This window comes from Hyperoodon ampullatus (assembly GCF_949752795.1).
Source record: "Hyperoodon ampullatus genome assembly, chromosome: 2".
NCBI lineage: Eukaryota > Metazoa > Chordata > Mammalia > Artiodactyla > Ziphiidae > Hyperoodon > Hyperoodon ampullatus.
In genome coordinates this window covers 156868428-156887291 of record NC_136915.1, presented here as the reverse complement: position 1 = coordinate 156887291, position 18864 = coordinate 156868428, and the positions used below count along the sequence as shown (strand labels likewise).

The 18864-nt window shown below is 40.5% G+C and overlaps 1 protein-coding gene across 1 annotated transcript in view; it reads right to left on the bottom strand.

Annotated features, from left to right (window-relative positions):
* NIBAN1 (niban apoptosis regulator 1) overlaps positions 1–18020 on the bottom strand; it is a 159231-nt gene extending 141211 nt beyond the window's left edge. Inside the window, exon 1 of the mRNA XM_079726916.1 lies at positions 17892–18020. Coding sequence (XP_079583042.1) covers positions 17892–17946 — 55 coding nt within the window. The 5' untranslated portion in view covers positions 17947–18020. The remainder of the gene's footprint in view (positions 1–17891) is intronic.
* Between the last annotated feature and the right edge of the window lie 844 nt (positions 18021–18864).

The window sequence follows — 18864 nt, the reverse complement described above, 5'->3', positions numbered from 1 at the left end:
ATCTTGGAGGTGTCCTTGAGGCTGCTTTTTTTTCCTCCTATACCATAGACCTCATCAGCAAATCCTAGCAGGTCTACCTTCAAAATGTATTTATAACGCAACTACTTCTCACTACCTCCAGCTACCCCCTAGTCCAAGCCTTCCCTAACCTGGATCACAGATCTAGCTTCCTAACTAACCTCCAGCTTTCTCCCTTTCCCCTCTTACAGTCTGTTCTCTACACAGGAGTCAGAGAAATAGATTATTTCACCCTTCTGCTCAAAACTCCCCATGGTGTGTCTTCTTATTCAGAGTAAAAGCCCAAGTCTTTACAGTAGCCTGCAAGTCCCTCTGTGATGTTGCCCCACCTACCCCCTGCCCTCCATCTTCCATTAGCACTCATTGCTCATTCCTCTCTAACCACACTGACTTCCCTGCTGTTCCTAAGGCAGGATAAGCTCCCTTCCAAATTCAAAGCTTTCGAACTTGCTCTTCCCTCTGCCCAGGATGTATCTCCCCCAGATATTCTTGTATCCCACTCTAGCACTTCATTCAAATGTCAGAGAGGGCTTCCCTGGCCCCTTATCTGAAGTAGCAGCCCTCATCACACCCTCCTCTTCTCTGTTCTTATGTTTCTTCAAAATACTCATTACCACATACCATCTTATTATTTGTTTATTTTTCCCCACCAATATCTCCATGATAAAGTCCCTCAAGAGCAGTTTAGTGTGTTTTGTTCATCTCAGTTCATGAAACAGGGCACATTCTATTTGATGACTAAAAGGAAAGATACACAGTGAATGCCTCACCAGAAGAAATAGGTCTGTTCCGTGATATTTTATAAGTTCATCCTAAGTAAGATTCTTCAGCGAGACTTAATCAATTCTATGACTTGTTTCACTAATAGGAAAACTGAGGCCTAAAGACAAGCCCAAAGTCACATGGTAAGTGTTAGAACCAGGACTCAAACAAGTTCTTCTGCACCAAGTGTCATGCACTTGTCCCTAAAGTCCATGCTTTCTATTGAGTATGGAGCATGCCGTAGTCTCAACTCCATGAATTATAGAAAATGTGCATCAGTTCAGTTCTGGTTCTAACTGGCTGACTAAGGATTTTAAGGGAAAAGACTTTATATGCTGTACAGTTTATTTAAAACCTTTTACTTTGGTTTTAGAATAAATAAGATAAACTATTGTAAATGATAAAACAGCTAACAGTTGAGAGTCTAAGTCCCTAAGAGTGTTAAGTATTTTGCAAGGATTAACACAGTGAATCCTTACAACCTCCATCTGGGGCAGTACTATGATCCCCATTTTACCGTTGAAGAAACGAAGGTCAGAGGAGGTTCGGTAACTTTAAAAGCTTGCACAGCTAGAAAGTGACGGGCCAGAACCTGAACTAGTAGTCTGCCTGCAAAGCCAATGTTCTGTTGAATCACAAAAGCTGCAGAGGTAACATGTTTGATGAAAGTTTTATAAGGATTTATCTGCTCTGTAAGTTCATTTTATTTTGTCCACTTTCCTGAAAATGGAACAGATACAAATTATAAATACCGTTTTGAAAATTTTTATTACAAACTTAAACGTCTTACACTCATTTGCAAAATATATCATTTCTCCTTTTAATTCACAATGCAAAGTTGAAAAAATATCCCTAGAGAAACAATGAGTTTGGCTCTCAACACATCTCAAGACGTCAAATATTTTCATAAAAACCGTACAGAGACACTAAGAGTTTGTGCTCTCTTTCTCAGACATCCATTGATGTTAATAACTGTGATGATCTGAAATAAGCAAAGTAGTTATGGTATGCCTCAAGAGTTTCTCATGAAAGCGCCACAGAACAATACTGAAGAGAGGAAGTGCCAAGACAGGAAACACATTGGTAAGAGGGTCACCAAGTTGTCATGGGTCAAGAGGCATTCCTTATGGCTCTTCCAGAACTTACAATTCTAGGGACCACTGAAAATGCAGAGAAATGCAAGTTTAGAGACATCCCAGAGTCTAGATGACACATAATACTTTCCAAAGAGTGTGTTGAGTAAGGGGACTATTTATTTCAATTGCAACAGCAAATTATATGATTCAAGAAGCACTTACATTTTCTTAAATTCCTAAAAGGGGAAAAAAAAGATTTACTGGCAATGCATCATTTAAGGTAAGGGTTTTTTGTCTAAACTCTTATCTTAAATATTATTTAAATATGCAATGGCCCAAATATGATCCTATGAAAATCAGTGCATCATAGAGGGAGAAGGAGCTGGAGGAAGGAAAAAACCTGGGGGAAGGAATATTCTGGAACAGAAAGGTCAGTAAAGACTCAAGACATCCTCTCAAATTTGGCTATAGAATCCACAGTGGGAGCCAAGAAGAGAAAATGGGAGAAAAGAAAATGAAGCCCACCATTTAGTTCTTTTAATTGCTCTCCACTGTGCTCCCTCCTGGCTGGAAGAAAGGGGTGATCATGTTAAGTATTAGGGTTCCACATGTTTCCATTCCTTCAAGACAAAATCCAGAAGAGATGAGAATAGTGTAGCATTTCTTTATGAGCTTAAACATTCAACGGAGGGAAATACAGGGGGGAAGAATGATCTCAGGACTTCTTTTATCTGGGATCATGAGGGAGGAAGTCAAGTATGAGCCAGTCTGTCTGCCCACCTGTGCCTGCCATTCTTCAGTAGCAAGAGGAAGCTGTACTTAAGTTTTAGACCTGGGGTTGAACAAGACATCAGATTGAAAGAAGAAACTTGCCATTTTCAGGATTTTATGTATAACTCTGAATTAGAGTATATTCTGGTATGGACTGGAAACTTAAAGTTAGAGCTTTTTGGTTTGGTTGGGTTTGACTGAAATACCATGGACTATGAAAAGAGCTCTGTCCCAGAAGTGTGGGGACCTGAGTTCCAGTCCCACATCTGCCATTACTAGCTATGCAGATAGGAGCAACTCAGTCTCTCAGATCACAATAAAGTGATTGGGTTAGATGTTTATCTCTAAGGTCCCTTCCAATTCTGTGAATCTTTATTCAAGAGCAGGAGCCTAAAAGAATTATGTGAGCCATAAACATGAGTCTCAAATGTAATTTGAAGTTTTCTAGTAGCAGGTTAAAAATTTTTAACGGATTGGATTAATTTTACTTTATATTTAATGTATTTTATTTATATATGTATTTAACCCAGGACCAAAATAGTATCACTTCAATATGTAATTGCTATTAAATAATATTACTAAGATATTTTACATTCTTTCCTTTGTACTAAGTCTTCGAAACCCGATGTGTATTTTATACTTGCATCATATCTTTATTTGGACTAGCCATATTTCAAGTACTAGCCATATTTCATAGTCAAGTTTAGAGGGCTTGAGCTTTTCTTACTTAAAGATAAAGATATAGCTTATCTTCAAAGTGAGATTACATTTAAAGTAGAAAAGCTATTCATTAAAATGTTAGGGTCAACATATTGAAGATGTAAGGGAAGATGTGATCAACAAAGGGATTGGACTTTTGATGGCAATTGCCAAATGGAAAGATACAGAAGGAAGCTGTGTCATGTGGAAATTCAAGGGTTAGACAGAAATGATGTATGCCACCTCCAGGCCTAATAAAATGTTTGTACCTAATTCACCACTGTCCCTGACATATGCAGGTGTTCCATTAAGATCTATGTGGCCATAAGAATAATAGAGCCACCAGATCAGGGGTTTCTAATCTGGGGTCTATGGATGTTTATGGAATCTTCAGATAGAATTCAGGGAGCCCAAAAATTGAATGAGGGTAAATAACATCTTTATTTTTATTAACTTTCAACTCAAATTCAGCATTTCCTTCAATTATGAATGTAGGCAAACCACAGTAGAATTTAATAGTACTTGTGACCTCATCCTCAACAGAGATCACAGATGTCTTCTTAGCACATTTCATTAACTGCATATCGTACAACAGCACTTCATCAAAGTGACAGCAGTTATTAGACCCACCACGAGACCTTGTCATTGGCTGCATTAATAAAGAAGCACATATATTATTATGTCATAGATTTTTAATGTATTTTGATATCTGTATATCAATAAAATTGGTTTTTTTTGTAAGTCTGTGTATTTTATTTTATTTTATTTTATTTTTTTTTTTGTGGTACGCGGGCCTCTCACTGCTGTGGCCTCTCCCGTTGCAGAGCACAGGCTCCGGACGCGCAGGCCCAGCGGTCATGGCTCGCGGGCCCAGTCGCTCCGCAGCATGTGGGATCCTCCCAGACCGGGGCACAAACCCGTGTCCCCTGCATCGGCAGGCGGACTCTCAACCACTGCGCCACCAGGGAAGCCCTGTGTATTTTTTTTAATTAAAAAATATTATTCTGAGAAGGGGTCCATAGGTTTCAGCAGACTACCAAAAGCCTCCATGGCACAATGCACTAGAGGGAAAGACTCTGGGTCCTTGAATCACCCCAACCCCTTCTCTATCCCACACCAAATCACACTGGATTGTGTAATGAGTGAGAAATAAATCGTTATCATGTCAAGCCACTGAGATTTGAGGAATGTTAGTTTCAGCAGTTAGCCCACTCTAATGTACAACTGAATATGTGCCTTCAGGCCAATGCCAACTGGTTACAACTGTGACCAGATTCCATTCACTGAAGAGACAGGCACTGGCAGTTACAAGCTGGTAAACTGGGTCTCAAAAAAAAAAAAAAAAGGCCCCTTCATGGCTGATTTATTTATTTATTTTTGGCTGCTTGGGTGTTCATTGCTGCACGCAGGCTTCCTCTAGTTGCGGCAAGCAGGGGCTATTCTTTGTTGCGGTGCGCAGGCTTCTCACTGCAGGGGCTTCTCTTGTTGCAGAGCACGGGCTCTAGGCACGCGGGCTTCAGTAGTTGTGGCGCATGGGCTTAGTTGCTCCACGGCATGTGGGCTCTTCCTGGACCAGGGCTCGAACCCGTGTCCCCTCCATTGGCAGGCAGATTCTTAACCACTGCGCCACCAGGAAAGCCCCACCATGGCTGATTTTAAACTACCAATATGATGTCACTGAACTCTGAATTAGGAAGGATGCCCAGCCAGCGTGAGTTGACTCCTGGAACATCACTGGGACTACTCTCCCTATGACATTTCCTAGAAGGGTGTCTTGCTATCACCCTCCCCTGGTTGGAGGGGAGAGGTGTGTGCAGAATCTTGAGAATAGTTGTCTAAAGGCTCCTATTTAAATCATCGTATCTGACTTTTTCATGATGAATAAATAAAGCAGAATACCTTAGATGCAGTCATTTGTACATTCAACAAGCTGTTGAAAAGAATCTAATTAGTACTAATTACAATACTAGAGTGTCCTAACAAATTATGCCATTGCTTCTGTAGAGGCATTGTGTTTAAACACTCTGAAACATTAATTAGTCTACAGAACAAATGTGGGAGATAGGTATTATTCAGCAGTGCCTGAAAGCCAATTATTTACTCTGGGAAAGCCTGATGCTGTTCCTGATAGTAAAAAAAATTGATTATCATAATAGTAGGATTGGGAAATTCCAGAATTACTTGACCTTCATTTCTGACCTTCCTTTATTTCACCGGGCATTACTGCTGTCCCCATTTTACATGAGAAGCTGAACACTGCCAGTTGACAGATCCAAAATCTACAGAGAATCCAGCTTCAGATTCAGCAAGTCCTCAGGAGATTATCATGCCTATTTTTCAAATTTGAAAGCTCCATTTATGAGTCTTTTGTGCCTTACTTCCCAAATATAAATATTTTCTTTTACAATGAAGAAGTTGTTTAAAGACACCACTTTATTAGAGTTAATTTAAAGTGACCTACTATGCCTGCTTTCACCTATTTGTAAATTCCCTTCTATGTTTTGCTAACATTTAGACAAATTTTACTTTCTGGATTAAGCTATTTATAATCTCATCCACTAAAAATATGCACTTCAAAAAAATAGTCAAATCATTTGGGGTTAAGATATGGAATCAGGGTTTAGTAAATGTTTCAAGGGATAAATTACTGGCTTATCTCATTTAAAGTTAATAAGTGACTGTTCAAATCTTATTAAGCTGATGCTCCTTTCCATCAGAAAGGAGCTATGTGGACAAGAAAAAGCTATGTGGACAAGATCTGTAATTTCTGGAAGAACACTTGATATTCCATTGTTTATTCTCTGAGAAATTTACTTGCCTGGAACATAGTAGGCACTCAATAAATATTAGTGTTTAATGTTGTTATTATTATTATCATTCCTCAGACCAGGAGTTATCATTTTTAGTTAAGAATTGACATCCCAGTTGATATGCACAGGTCTTAGTTATGCTCTAAAATTATCTGCTTTAAATGTAAATAGTACAATATATGTATATGTATAGCTGATTCACTTTGTTATAAAGCAGAAACTAACACATACACAAAAAAGTTAATAAATCAAAAAAAGTTAATAAACATAAAAAATGTAATAGTACATTTCAATTAATGTTACTAATTTAATCCTTCTTTACAATGAAACCATTTAAAATATTTATACTCCAGATATTATACAATATTATTACCATTGCTAGTAAAATTTACCTTTATTCTAACTCTAAGCCTACATCTGTTTTGTTTAGGCCATTATTCAGACATACCTAACTAACTCACTCAGCATGACTTACATAGGAAATAATTTTTAAAACAAACACGTTCACTCGAAATTGGGAAAACTTCTGAGTTCTTTTGAGCTAATCATAGACATTGTCACTTGCCCTATGTGAGCCCCAGAGGTAATGGTACGTGACCACTACTAACAGTGTCCTTTTCGAAAGAACATCCACCATTTCCCTTTGTTTCTGAATTGATCCTGCTCATCTGTCCCAGCCCCAGACCAGCGCCATCTCAGCAGTTCCTCATGAAGATCTGCTTTGCTCCTCTCCCAAATCTATTGAGAATGTTGGTAGCAGGTAGTACGGCTACATTCTCCAACAGATGTTCCAACAGACTTCAAAAACACAGTATTCATATTGTTCTTTCCTAGAGACTGGAGACAAGAATTATTATTTCTATCTTCCATTTCTCTCCTCATTGTGTTCATGTTTTCCTCTACTTTAGGAAATGGAACGTATTTATAAAAACTGCCTTAACATCCTTGTCTGCTAATTTCTTCATGTCTGTAATTCCTAAATCCATTCTATTGATGGATTTTTTTCCTTTGAGTTATGAATATCTTCCTGCTTCTTCATTTGCCTGGTAATCTTTGATCAGATTCTGGGTATTGTGAATTTTACATTGTTGAACGTATATTTTATTGTATTCCGATAAAGAATGTTGGACTTTGTTCAGGCATGCAGTTAAGTTACTTAGGATCAGTCTGATCCTTTTGAGGTTTGCTTTTACATTTTTTATTAGACAGGTCCAGACCAGTGTTAACATCTAGGGCTAATTTCTGTTCACTACTACAATGCCCTATGTAATAGAAGGCTTTCTGTTTCATTTTGTTGTTGTTGTTGTTGTTTTAAGGTCTTTCTGTTTTGGATGATGGGAATGTAAACTATTCCCAGCCCTGGATGAGCGCCAGGAATTGACTCTATAAAACCAGTACACATGATCTTCTATTCTAGAAAATGGTCTTGTATTATTATTATTATTATTTTTTTTTTTTTTTGTGGTACGCAGGCCTCTCACTGTCGTGGCCTCTCCTGCTGCGGAGCACAGGCTCCAGACGTGCAGCCCCAGCAGCCATGGCTCACGGGCCCAGCCGCTCCGCGGCATGTGGGATCTTCCCAGACCGGGGCACGAACCCGTGTCCCCTGCATCGGCAGGTGGACTCTCAACCACTGCGCCACCAGGGAAGCCCTTGTATTTTTTTTTTTTTTTTTTTTTTTGCTCATTTTCTCCTCTTCATTTTCTTTGTTCTCTATTTCCTAGGACTTCTGTGAGTCAGATATTGAAATTTTTGGATTGACCCTTGAATTTTTTTTTATTATTGCCTCTTCTATTTTCCATATTTAGATCTTTTTGTTCTATTTTCTCCAAGATTTTCTCAACTTTGTTTTCCAGAAAACGATTGGATTTTTAAAATTCTTGATCATTAGATTTTTAATTTCCAAGAGATATTTCTTATTCTATTATTGTCATTTCTTCATTGCATCCTGAACTTGTTTTCCAAACTCAATACATCTCTTATTTTTTAGGATATTCACTATAGTTAAAAATTTTTTCTCCTTTCATTCATTTATTAAGCAAATATTTATTGGTAACAAACCATATACCAGACACTGATCTCTCAAAACAAAGACCCTGCTCTCGTGGAGGTGAAAGTGCTGATAGGCAGGCAATAAAAAACTAACAAATAAGTACATTTTATGTCTGTTAGTAATAAGTGCTATGAGGAATCCCCTCCATCAAAAGCCTTTCCCTCTTGCTCACTACATTCCACCCATACCACCCTTTCTTCAATTCCTTCAGGTTCCTTCTCCTCTTCCCTTTCTATACACTGTTCTCTCTACTCAAAATATTCTTCCCCATCCTCCTGAGCACTATATCTTAAGTATATCTCATCTCCTTGCTCTATCACTACCATCCGTTTTCTGTCTCAATACCCTTTTTACTCCGTTCGTAACATTTATCAAAACTCATAATGTTGCTTACTTACCATTTAATAGCCATTCATGCTTCTCCCTTGCCAAGTGAGCCTTATTTTGTTCAGGTGTCCCTATAGCCATGTGCTTCAGTGAGGATAGGGCCCAGCCCCAGGCAGGGGTGAATCTGGATTAGTCTAACCAAATCATGATAATTCCATACTCTTGCCAGTAATAACTTAGGAAGGAATGTGTGACCCTGTTCTGATCAGTGGGATATAAAGGCAAGTCTGCTTGTAAGGCATCTGGAGAAGGTTTGTTCTTATAAAGAGACTCACAGAATAGATAGTCCTCTTCTCGGCCTCTGGAACATTGCTTTACTTAAGAACGTGATATCTTTTGCTACTCTAGTCATCTTTCAACCATAGGAGAGCTAGCCCACAGAAAGCAGAAAGATAGAAATAAGCTGACCTTTGATGATATCGCTGAGCCACTAAATTAGTCCTACCTTCATGTTTCTTTATGTTCCCATGAGCTCTACTTGAGAAATCTACTAGAGCTTCAAACACCAATGAGACATCAACATAAGGACTGATGTATTCAGTAATACTTACTTGGAAAACAAAGATTAAATGAGAAAAAAAGAACATAACATAATGGTTATATGCCCTGACAAAGTAAAATCATAAAATAAAATTGGGGGAGAATTGGGATAGCATATACAAAAATTTTGTTACTAATTCTTAAATCAGCTTGTTCAACAGTTTTCTACAATCATAATTGATGGTGGTAGTATATTCTCTGAAATAGTTGTATATATTAAGTGGGATAACATAGATAACAATTTGAGGATATTTAATTCTACCGTCTATTGTGCCTTTGAGAACCAAGAAAAAGGAGATAAAAATATAATGTAGGAGATATACCTTTTTTTCTCACAGTTCTGTCCACTAAAAAGGTCCAGAAACAATGGCCAACCCAGTCATAGCAATGAGCCTCTCTAGGCCCGAACTGTCTTCTTGAATACCATTTTCCAGTAAAAGAAACCAGGGATTCTTATAGATATTGCTTATTCCAAGTATAGAATAGGAAATAAATGTGATGAACCAAGAACATCTTGACCTACTGGAAGGCAAGGAAGCTATCAAATACTACTAGGGTAATTTCAAAAGGACTCAGGAGCCAACTTGAAGAGGCTTTCATTGCCAGTGAGGGGAAATTCGGGCTTCAACAAGGATAAGACTTACAGTGGAATTCATAAGTTTACAATGATGTTTTTTAAATTAATTGATCACCTTCAGGGGATGACAGGAAACCAACAAATCATCTTGAAAACTGGTAAATAAAATGAAAGGGTAAAGTTTTTATCCTGCCTTTCCTATATGAACTATCATACGAGGCAACCAAATAGTAAATAAGGAAAGTATCACTCTATAAAACTATTCCAGCTAATAAGTGAAAACAAACTGACATAATTAGAATATCACCATTCTTCAATCCCAGTGAATTAATGGGTCCTGGCAATGAGCATCAGTAACCGCTAACATCACAAAAAGAGACAACCAAATGTTAGGTGCCTCCAAATGAAGAACACAGCACCACCTATAGCCTTGACAAAAGTATTAATCCTCAGTCTGATCACATCTCACTATCTCTCTGTCGATCTGTAGAAAATACAGGAGAAATGCGTGGAACTGCACCATGAACAAATTCCAGACTGTGGAAAACCCTACATGTCCAATAGCCCAGATCTGTCAACAGATCATTTGCAAGTAAACGTCAGAGATGTAAGGGAAACCTGTAGATTAAAAGAAACTTAAAAAGATATTTTTATAATGGGCAAGACTAAACTATAGTGTTTAAAAATGCATTGTTGGGTGATAAAACTATAGGAAATATAAGAACGTCATAACTATAAAATCCAGGATGAGTAATGTGGTCATCTGTTACATTGGCAGCCCCGAACGAACCACAGCTCATGGTATTCATGACTTTGTGGAGTCCCCTCCTCTTGCATCTGAACTGGCCCTGAGACTTGCTTTAACAAATAGAGTGTGGCAGAGTAATACTGTGCTGTCCTAAGGCTAAGCCATAAGAAGCTCTGGCAACTTCTAGAAGCTTTTGCATTCTTGCAAACCCTAACCTAACATTTTAAAAGTTCCGGACCCTACTGGAAAGACCATGTAGAAAGTCCACCTGGAGAGACAGCTTACCCAAGTTCAGACCAGCCACCAGCCAATCTGCCAGCTGAATGGACTCACAGGACTGACTACTAGGAAATAAGTAGAATCACCCAGTGGAATCCGAGGCAGATAGCAGAACTGCGAGGAAATAAATAGTTCTTTTAGGAGCCAGTATCTTCAGGGGTAGTTTTTTTTGGAGAGACAAAGGGGTCTCAGATTGGGATGGGGTACATGGAGGCTTCTGGGATGGCTAGTAAAGTTCTTTCCATTTCTTGACCTGGGTGGTGGCTACAGGCCATTTGCCTTGTAATGATGCACTAAGCTATGCATTTGTTTTGCATGGTTTTGAAGCCTATGTTTTATTTTTAAATAAAAGAAAAAAAATCCACATGATTTGGCATAGAAACTTTTACTCTTTTTCCAAAATTCCTTCAGACTATGGACTTTTTAAAAAGCACTTCAAGCTTCCTAGTAAAAAACTTTTGATTTATTCTGTTCCTATCTACAGCAATATCCAAACAACATCAAGCATAGAAGTATAAACTTCTTTGGGTCTTAGACCTTGCAATTTGCAAAACTGAATTAATTTCTTTCATATATCTAGATCTTTTCTTCTCTCCTGTGAGAAAAAACATGTAGTACCAAAAAAAAAAAAAAAAAAAAGAGGCACTTTTATAAGCTGGCCTGCAATTTCTCATTGGCAGCAACTTGCTAGTCTCTTTTTAAAATGAATTTTCCAGTTTCAAAGGAGAAAATCTGTATTGCATTTGGGATTGTGTGTGTGTGTGTGTGTTTTAGTTTGGAACTGTTAGAATTTCAGCCCTCATGTCATATGTTTTACTAAAGTGCTTTTAACAGACTGTGGCAGATGAATTGTGCTCTTTTATTCTTTTGTCTTCCTTTTCATTATTATCCTCACCTCTGACTTCATTTTCCATTTCACAAGGCAAATTGCTGTTTGTACCTTTTTTCTTAAAATGGTGTTAGTTAGCTTCACTGACCAAAAATATTAAAATTTCTGATTAGGAGATTAAAATTCACTGTCATAATGCACGTTGCATATTTTGTAAAACTTTCACAGTACATTTATTTTAATTAAATTAGAAACTACTGTCACAAATTGTGCTCCTCCTGTTGCACTTCTTACCTGGGAACCCAGTTCAGATCTTTCCAGAGAACAGCAGAGTAAAACCATAATCAGTTCAGTAGTCCACAGCAAACATAAATAAAAATCACTATTGTCATTCTAGGAGTTACTATTACTGAAGCACCCGTGATGAAGTGATCCTCTTGTAGCCAATGTCCATAGGCAAAAAAAAAAAGTGTTTCATCAAAACCAGATCTTGATTTAGCACCTGACTCTATGCGTTCATCAAAACATGAATTGGGACCAAAGAGGGAAGATCACTCTTTCGTCCAAAAGCACGGGAGAAAATATTGATTTGTCTCAGCCTAGGGTCTTTATTTTTGATGAATCTAAGAACCTCAATTCACATTAAATTCCCAAAGTCTTGATTTCCATTCGCAAAGACTAAAGGTAGTAGAAAGTAATCATTGCCACCCGAAATTCCTAATCTGCAATAGTTTTCCGAATGCAAAACTCCTGCCAGCTTCATTAGTAGATTGTCATTTTTTAAATTAAAACATAATGGGATCAATATACCTTTGTGCATTATTTACACAGGGCCCTCTCCTTCTTTTCTCCCGTCCCTGCTCTTCCCACCTGAGGCACTGCAATTTCTCACTTCTTAGGAGAACCCATTTATTTCTACAAATTAGGAACTGAGACAAATACTAATGGGATAATTCTTACCCACTTCCTACTTCCTTTGGATTAATTTTTCTTGAGGGGGACCTAGTAAGGCAGCACTTAGTGTACTGGCTAGAATGCTTTGGGCCATAAATAACAGAAGAAAATTATATTAGTTAGGATAAGTTTGTGGATAACAGTAATAGCACAGATAACACTAGCTTAAGTAAGATAGAAGTTTATTTCTCCCTTATTATGGTCCAGAGGTAAGTAGTCCAAAGCTGGTATGTAAGTTCTACTACATTAAGTCCTCAGGAACCTAGGCTCCTTTGTCCACTTATTCCACTTTGCATGAATTCCTTCTTAAAGGACAAGCCATAGTCCAAGATGGCTGCTCCAGTCACATTCACAATCTAGCCAGCAGTATGGAGGACAGGACAAAGAAAGGCACACCCTTTCCCTTTAAGGTCACTTTCTGGGGACTGCATACAGCACTTCTACCTACATCCCATTAGCCAAAACTCAGTTACATGACCCTATCTAGTTGCAAAGGAGACTGGGAAATATCTTTATTCTAGGAGTTCGTGTGGCCAGCTAACATTTGGAGGTTCTATTATTTTAAAAAGCAAGAGAGAATTATACTAGGCGATAACTAGAAGTCTCTACTAGCCCAACTCAAAGAGGACTTAGTATCTATCATAACAAGAAGTACTCAAGAGTAGGGCAGGCAATCAGCGAGGTTTGTTGGGCTCCAGCTTCTCCTCTCGGAGACTGCCTCAGCCTGGCACTGCTCCAGGTGTTGCCTATGTCTTAAGCTAGTGCCTCTCCTGCTCAACAAGATAAAAACAGCAGTTTCAGGCATCACATTTCAGATGCAACAAAATCCAAAAGAAGGAGAGAAAGAATACACCTCTTCCCTTTGTCTCCTTTTGAAAAGGGAAGAAAGTTTTCTTAGAAGCAGCCTGCAAAGTTCCCTTCAAGCTTCAATGGACAGGGACTTCCCTGTTGGCACAGTGGTTAAGAATCCACCTGCCAATGCAGGGGACACAGGTTCGATCCCTTGTCCAGGAAGATCCTACGTGCCGCAGAGCAACTAAGCCCGTGTGCCACAACTACTGAAGCCTGCGCGCCTAGAGCCCGTGCCCCACAACGAGAAGCCACCGCAATGAGAAGCCCACGCACCACAACGCAACTAGAGAAAAGCCCACACGCAGCAACAAAGACCCAATGAAGCCAAAAAAAAAAAAAAGCTTCAGTGGCCAGATTTCATCACAATCCCATGCCTTGTATACAGCTGACCCTTGAACATGAGGGGGGGATGGGTGTGAGGGGCACCTACCCTCTGCACAGTTGGCCCTCCATATATGCGTTCCTCAGTAACTGCAGTTCCTCCACATGCCCAGATTCAACCAACTGTGGATCATATAGTACTGCAGAATTTACTACTGAAAAAACCCTGCATATAAGTGGACCCATGCAGTTCAAATCCATGTTGTTCAAGGGTCAACTGCAATCACTGACAAGAACACACCACCATGATAGGCATGGACCAACCCGCACCCATCTCTCAGAAGCCGTAAGTGGGGCTAGCCTCTCTGAAACAGAGGGCTGCCCTAACAAAATTGGGGCTCTGTTATGAAAGAGGAATGGGGAAAGGATGCTGGGTTGGCATCTAATAGTGTCTACCACACTCTGTATCCTAAAATTCCATCACAATATACAGTTGACCCTTGAACAACATATGGGTTTGAACTCCGTGGGTCCACTTACTTTTTTTCAATAGTAAGTACTACAGCACTACATGATCCACAGTTGGTTGAATCCGTGGATGTGGACCCATGGATAGCAAGGAACCGCAGTTATGGAGGGCCTACTATAGGTTATACACAGATTTTCGACAGTACAGAGGGTCAGCACCCCTAACCCCCATATTGTTCAAGGGTCAACTGTACTTTTACTAGAGATAAATTGAACTCTGAGATTACATCAGACCAGTTCTTTTGCCCATCTCCTACCAATAAATTACAGCTGAAGAACAAGCAAATGTGTGGACAAATAACTACGCATCTAGGTTGAGTAGACTGCAAACTCCCTATCTTCCATTCACCTGGTCTAGGGAGACTTCACTCCAGACACTATAATCAGCATAAATTTCACATACAGCCACCTAAGTTAACCCTTATGGTATAAATATGAGAAAATTCCTCTGAGAGAAATACATGTTGTTTTTAAGCTGAAACTCATTTCTTACTTTATAAGCATCAGATCACTGATGACTATTTCAGAGGAAGTTGCTTTACAGGTTAGGTGTGGCTGACATTGCGATAGTAAGTCTAGGAGAAGAACAGTTTTCCTGACTGCTAGTTGCTGCTACCAGGCCTACAGGTGTCCTCCAGCATCCCCCAGCCCACCCCCAAGAACCCAAGTATCACTCAGTTCTCAGCCGCAGCATTGATTTTCCAGTACTTTTCCGGCCCTCCACAGGACATATGTGAGAGAGTTTTCAAGGCTGTTTTCTTTTGATTCATCAACAATTCAATGGTAATTTTTTAAAGGAAATAAAATTATTGCTTTAACAGGAAAACACTGTGCTTTTTGAAGCTGTAGTTCACTTTTAGGCATACCAAAAGTTTAAAAGGAAAAAAACACAGGGCAGAAAAAGAGAAAAGTGCCCTAAATTGACCACTGATGCCCGGATTTTATGAGGTTTCTTTCTCATTAAAGCAAGACCCTTTTAGGTCACTGCTAAAAGCATTCCTGACGGCTAACAGATGACACTACCCATGTGATTACAAGCTGGCCTTAGTATTGTTTATTAATAGCAACATCTCATCAAGGGAAGTTACTGAAAGACTTATAGACACATCCCCAAAATGTATTCTGTTGTTAAGAAACATGAGCGCGGTACTAATTTTCAAAACTAACATCTTTAGAAATGAAGTAACTCCTTTAACACTTCTGATGCCCCTTTACCTAGAGATTTACCAAATCTTAAGAAATAACATACTTTCAAAATATCCATGGGACAAAGATCACTATTAACACAAAGTTTTGAGGCACACAAACCAAGTGACAGCTGTTAAATGATTTGGCCAAAAGTAAGTGCTGATACAGAATCATTAGCCTACTAGAAATACTGCTGCTCATAACACGTACAAGATTAAGTTAGCAAAATTCACTCCAAATGTATTGACTAGTTATTCTCCATGTTGGCAAAGTTTATAAAGCTTGAAAGAAAGTTATTTTCTCAGCTACAGGAGCTTTCAAATCTATATTTCACTGGCGGCTACTTTATGAGAAAGGTTATAAAATCGTGCTTAAACTTTACTGTCATACTTTCAATTGTTCTGCTTACAATTAAATCAAAGCTTGAGAATATTTGTGGGCTAACGGATGGGCAAAGCAGTGAAGACAGGGTTATGGTTTTTTTCAGGGATCTGGGGCTTCAAAACCATCAGGAAATCACAGCCTCATGAACTTCTTTTGCTCATGCACTAACAATTCACACCACCATGCATTTTTCCAGTGCTCATTTCTCTTTTTGGCAAGACTAGTATTCTCAAATGAGGCAACTTCTCATTTTCTCTGGAGGTATTCTAACTTTAACTCTTCTCTTCCCTCCACGCCTACATACCTTGAAAGTGCTCTCCCAAACAAATAATGAGGAGATATAACTGAACAAGACTAGAGGATATAATGACTGTCACACAATCTGCTCATAGTTTTATGCATTCGGAATGCATTTATTACAAGTCCTTACTGTGTACTAGATAGCTCATATTTTTGTATGTCATAATTTAATTTCAGAATGAAAAAGGTAACACATTTTCTTATCACATGAGTACAATGCTTGCATCAGCAGCAACATCCATGATAACCATGAAGTGTTCTTCAAGCAAGTTAACCCCCTCACACTGCGGGACTTCCACTGATTACCGTAGAGGCCATGCTGCAACTTGATGTGTTTCTATGCTTTTTAGTGAAACAAAGTTTTATAAAATAAATGCCATAAACATATTTTGCTAATAATTAAATGCAAGCCCCTTCTCACAACGTTCTAGTACATTGTTCTTTCAGTCCCCTGCACATTGGTGTAAATAACAAGCATGTAGCCAAATTTGTAAGATTAAGGCAGACTTGGTTTAGCTCTTTTTCTAATATAAATAAATCATCCATCTTTCCCCCATTTTAAATAAACAACAGCAAAGGGATACTTGACCAAGTTTTATTCCCCGACAGTAAGGGTTGTTGATGATCTTCTACCTCTCAAAGCACCAGAGCAGAAGTCTGGAAAATCAGTTAAATTGCTCTCAAGTGCCCTAATTTGATATCCTTTTTAAATGGTTTTAAATGTTGTGGCGACTGAAAGCAAATTTGGAATAAGGACACTAAATAAATGCTTTCCTCTTAGGAAATGGTTCAGGGGCCAGAAGGAGGTACCAGAAAGAACTTTTTTTTTTTTTTTTTTTTTTGCAGAATTAGGGTAAAGCCAGAAAAACACTAAATTCACAAGATAACCAACTGTTAGGTAGTGGTTGTCGGCAAGGTTTGCGGGGGAGGGAAGAGAAAGAGGCCAATTACACCCAGGAGATAAAGAATCATGATTTCCTGCAGTTTCAGCTCAGTTTGGGTTTTGTTTTCTTCTGCCTCACACTCTTTACTGTATCACTATATCCCAGAAAGGCTCTCGAATGAGTTTCTCCCCATAAACAACTTTAGCAACTGTTACCCAATATGCCAGTGTTCCTCTTTCGGTTTCCCCCAACCTCTCACCCCCGGGAAGAGAAGGGAACCTCACAACCTGGGGGCCTGATACATTGTCCTTTCTGCCTCTGATGAAATCATCCCACAAGTGACACTATGAAGCTCAAGTAAAGCTGTGGCCGACGCTGCGTCTTACAAAACCAGGCCAGGGAAATTCTGCCTTATATGCCGGGAATCCCCAGGGGAATCTCTAGAAGCGAGGGGACATCCCCACTGTTCTCTCTGCGGCAAGTTCAGAAAGAGCTCAGAACTGAGTCCAATGCCAGGTACAGGACGGCGCGGTGTTGCTGGGCCGGGGGCGGGGCGTGCAGAACAGACACCGAGGCGGCCCGAGTGGAGGGAGCTGGGTGGTCCTCCTCTCCACAACCTGCACCTGCGTCTCCCAACCGCCCGGCGGCGCTTCCCTAAGCAACCCCAGCCCCTTCGCCCTGGCTGCCCCGCACCCCACCCGGGCCAGGGCGCGCGGGCCGAGCTGCCGTCCGGTTGCGGGAACCCTGGCTGAGCGTCCCGTGCGCCCCTGTCATCCCCGCGCACGCCGGTGGAGAGCGGGCCGTGGCGGGCAGGGGCGCTGCGGACGCCGCTCGGGTCGCCCCCTCTGGAACCAGTACCCGGGGGCCCAGCCTGGCCCAAGGCTCCGGGCGGACGGGCGTCGCGCTCCCGGGAAGCCCACGGCGGGCGTACCTCGGATGTAGGCGCACTTGCCCTCGTCCAGCTGACTGGAGGCCGAGCCGCCCATGGCGACGGTGCGGGAGAACGCTGAACGCCGCGGCTGCCTGACCCAGTCCCTGGGCGGGAGAGACTGATACTCCCGTCGGCGCCCGCTGCCCGCTCCTGGAAGTTGATGCGACGGAGATCTGAGCTCTGCAATTAAAGGGCAAACTTCCTCCAAGAGGCGCGGCCTTCTAGGGCGCCTCCTCCGGGTCCGCGCCCTCTGAGGATCTGTGGGCTGGCCCGGGGCTGTCTTCCCGCCTTCGTTTCACTGGGGAGCTCCGAGGGGATGTCTGGTCTGGAAGGACTACTTCCCGCTTCTTCTCTTCGCTGGCTTCTTATTTTCACCTTGGGGTAAGAGGACAATTTCCCTAGCGACTGGAAACCTCTGTGAGCTGGAACCTTCCCCCTCACATCTCACAAGGTGGAGTTCCAGAGCTCCTTGCTTTGCACGCCCTCCTCTCTGGTACGGAAGCAACAGTTCTTCTCAAGCATAACCTAAGAAGATCAGAGTCTGCTCTTAACATCTTTAGGTTCGGTTCCTCCCCTCCGCAAACTAGAAATAGTTCATTAGAAAGTGCACTTGTTCTTTTCCCACAACCACTGTTTAGCTTGGCAGCTTCTCCCAGACAAGAACCAGCTTGGTAGAAGGGTCACCACTCATTTCTTCCTATTCTTAGCAGTCAGATTTTAGTGATTCCTGTTGACTTAACCTCCAAGGTCAAATGGTCTGTTCACACAAGAACCAGGCATGTGGAGGACTTTGAAGGCTTTTCCCTCCAAGGTTAATTATCTAGCATTTTAGCACAAAGATTTCTCATACCTCACACCCAGTCTCTCACACCTTACGTTCCAATCCATCAGCAAATCCTTTCAAATCTACTTTCAAAATACATCCAATATCCAACCATTTCTCATCCCCTCCACTGCTATCAACCCCATCATT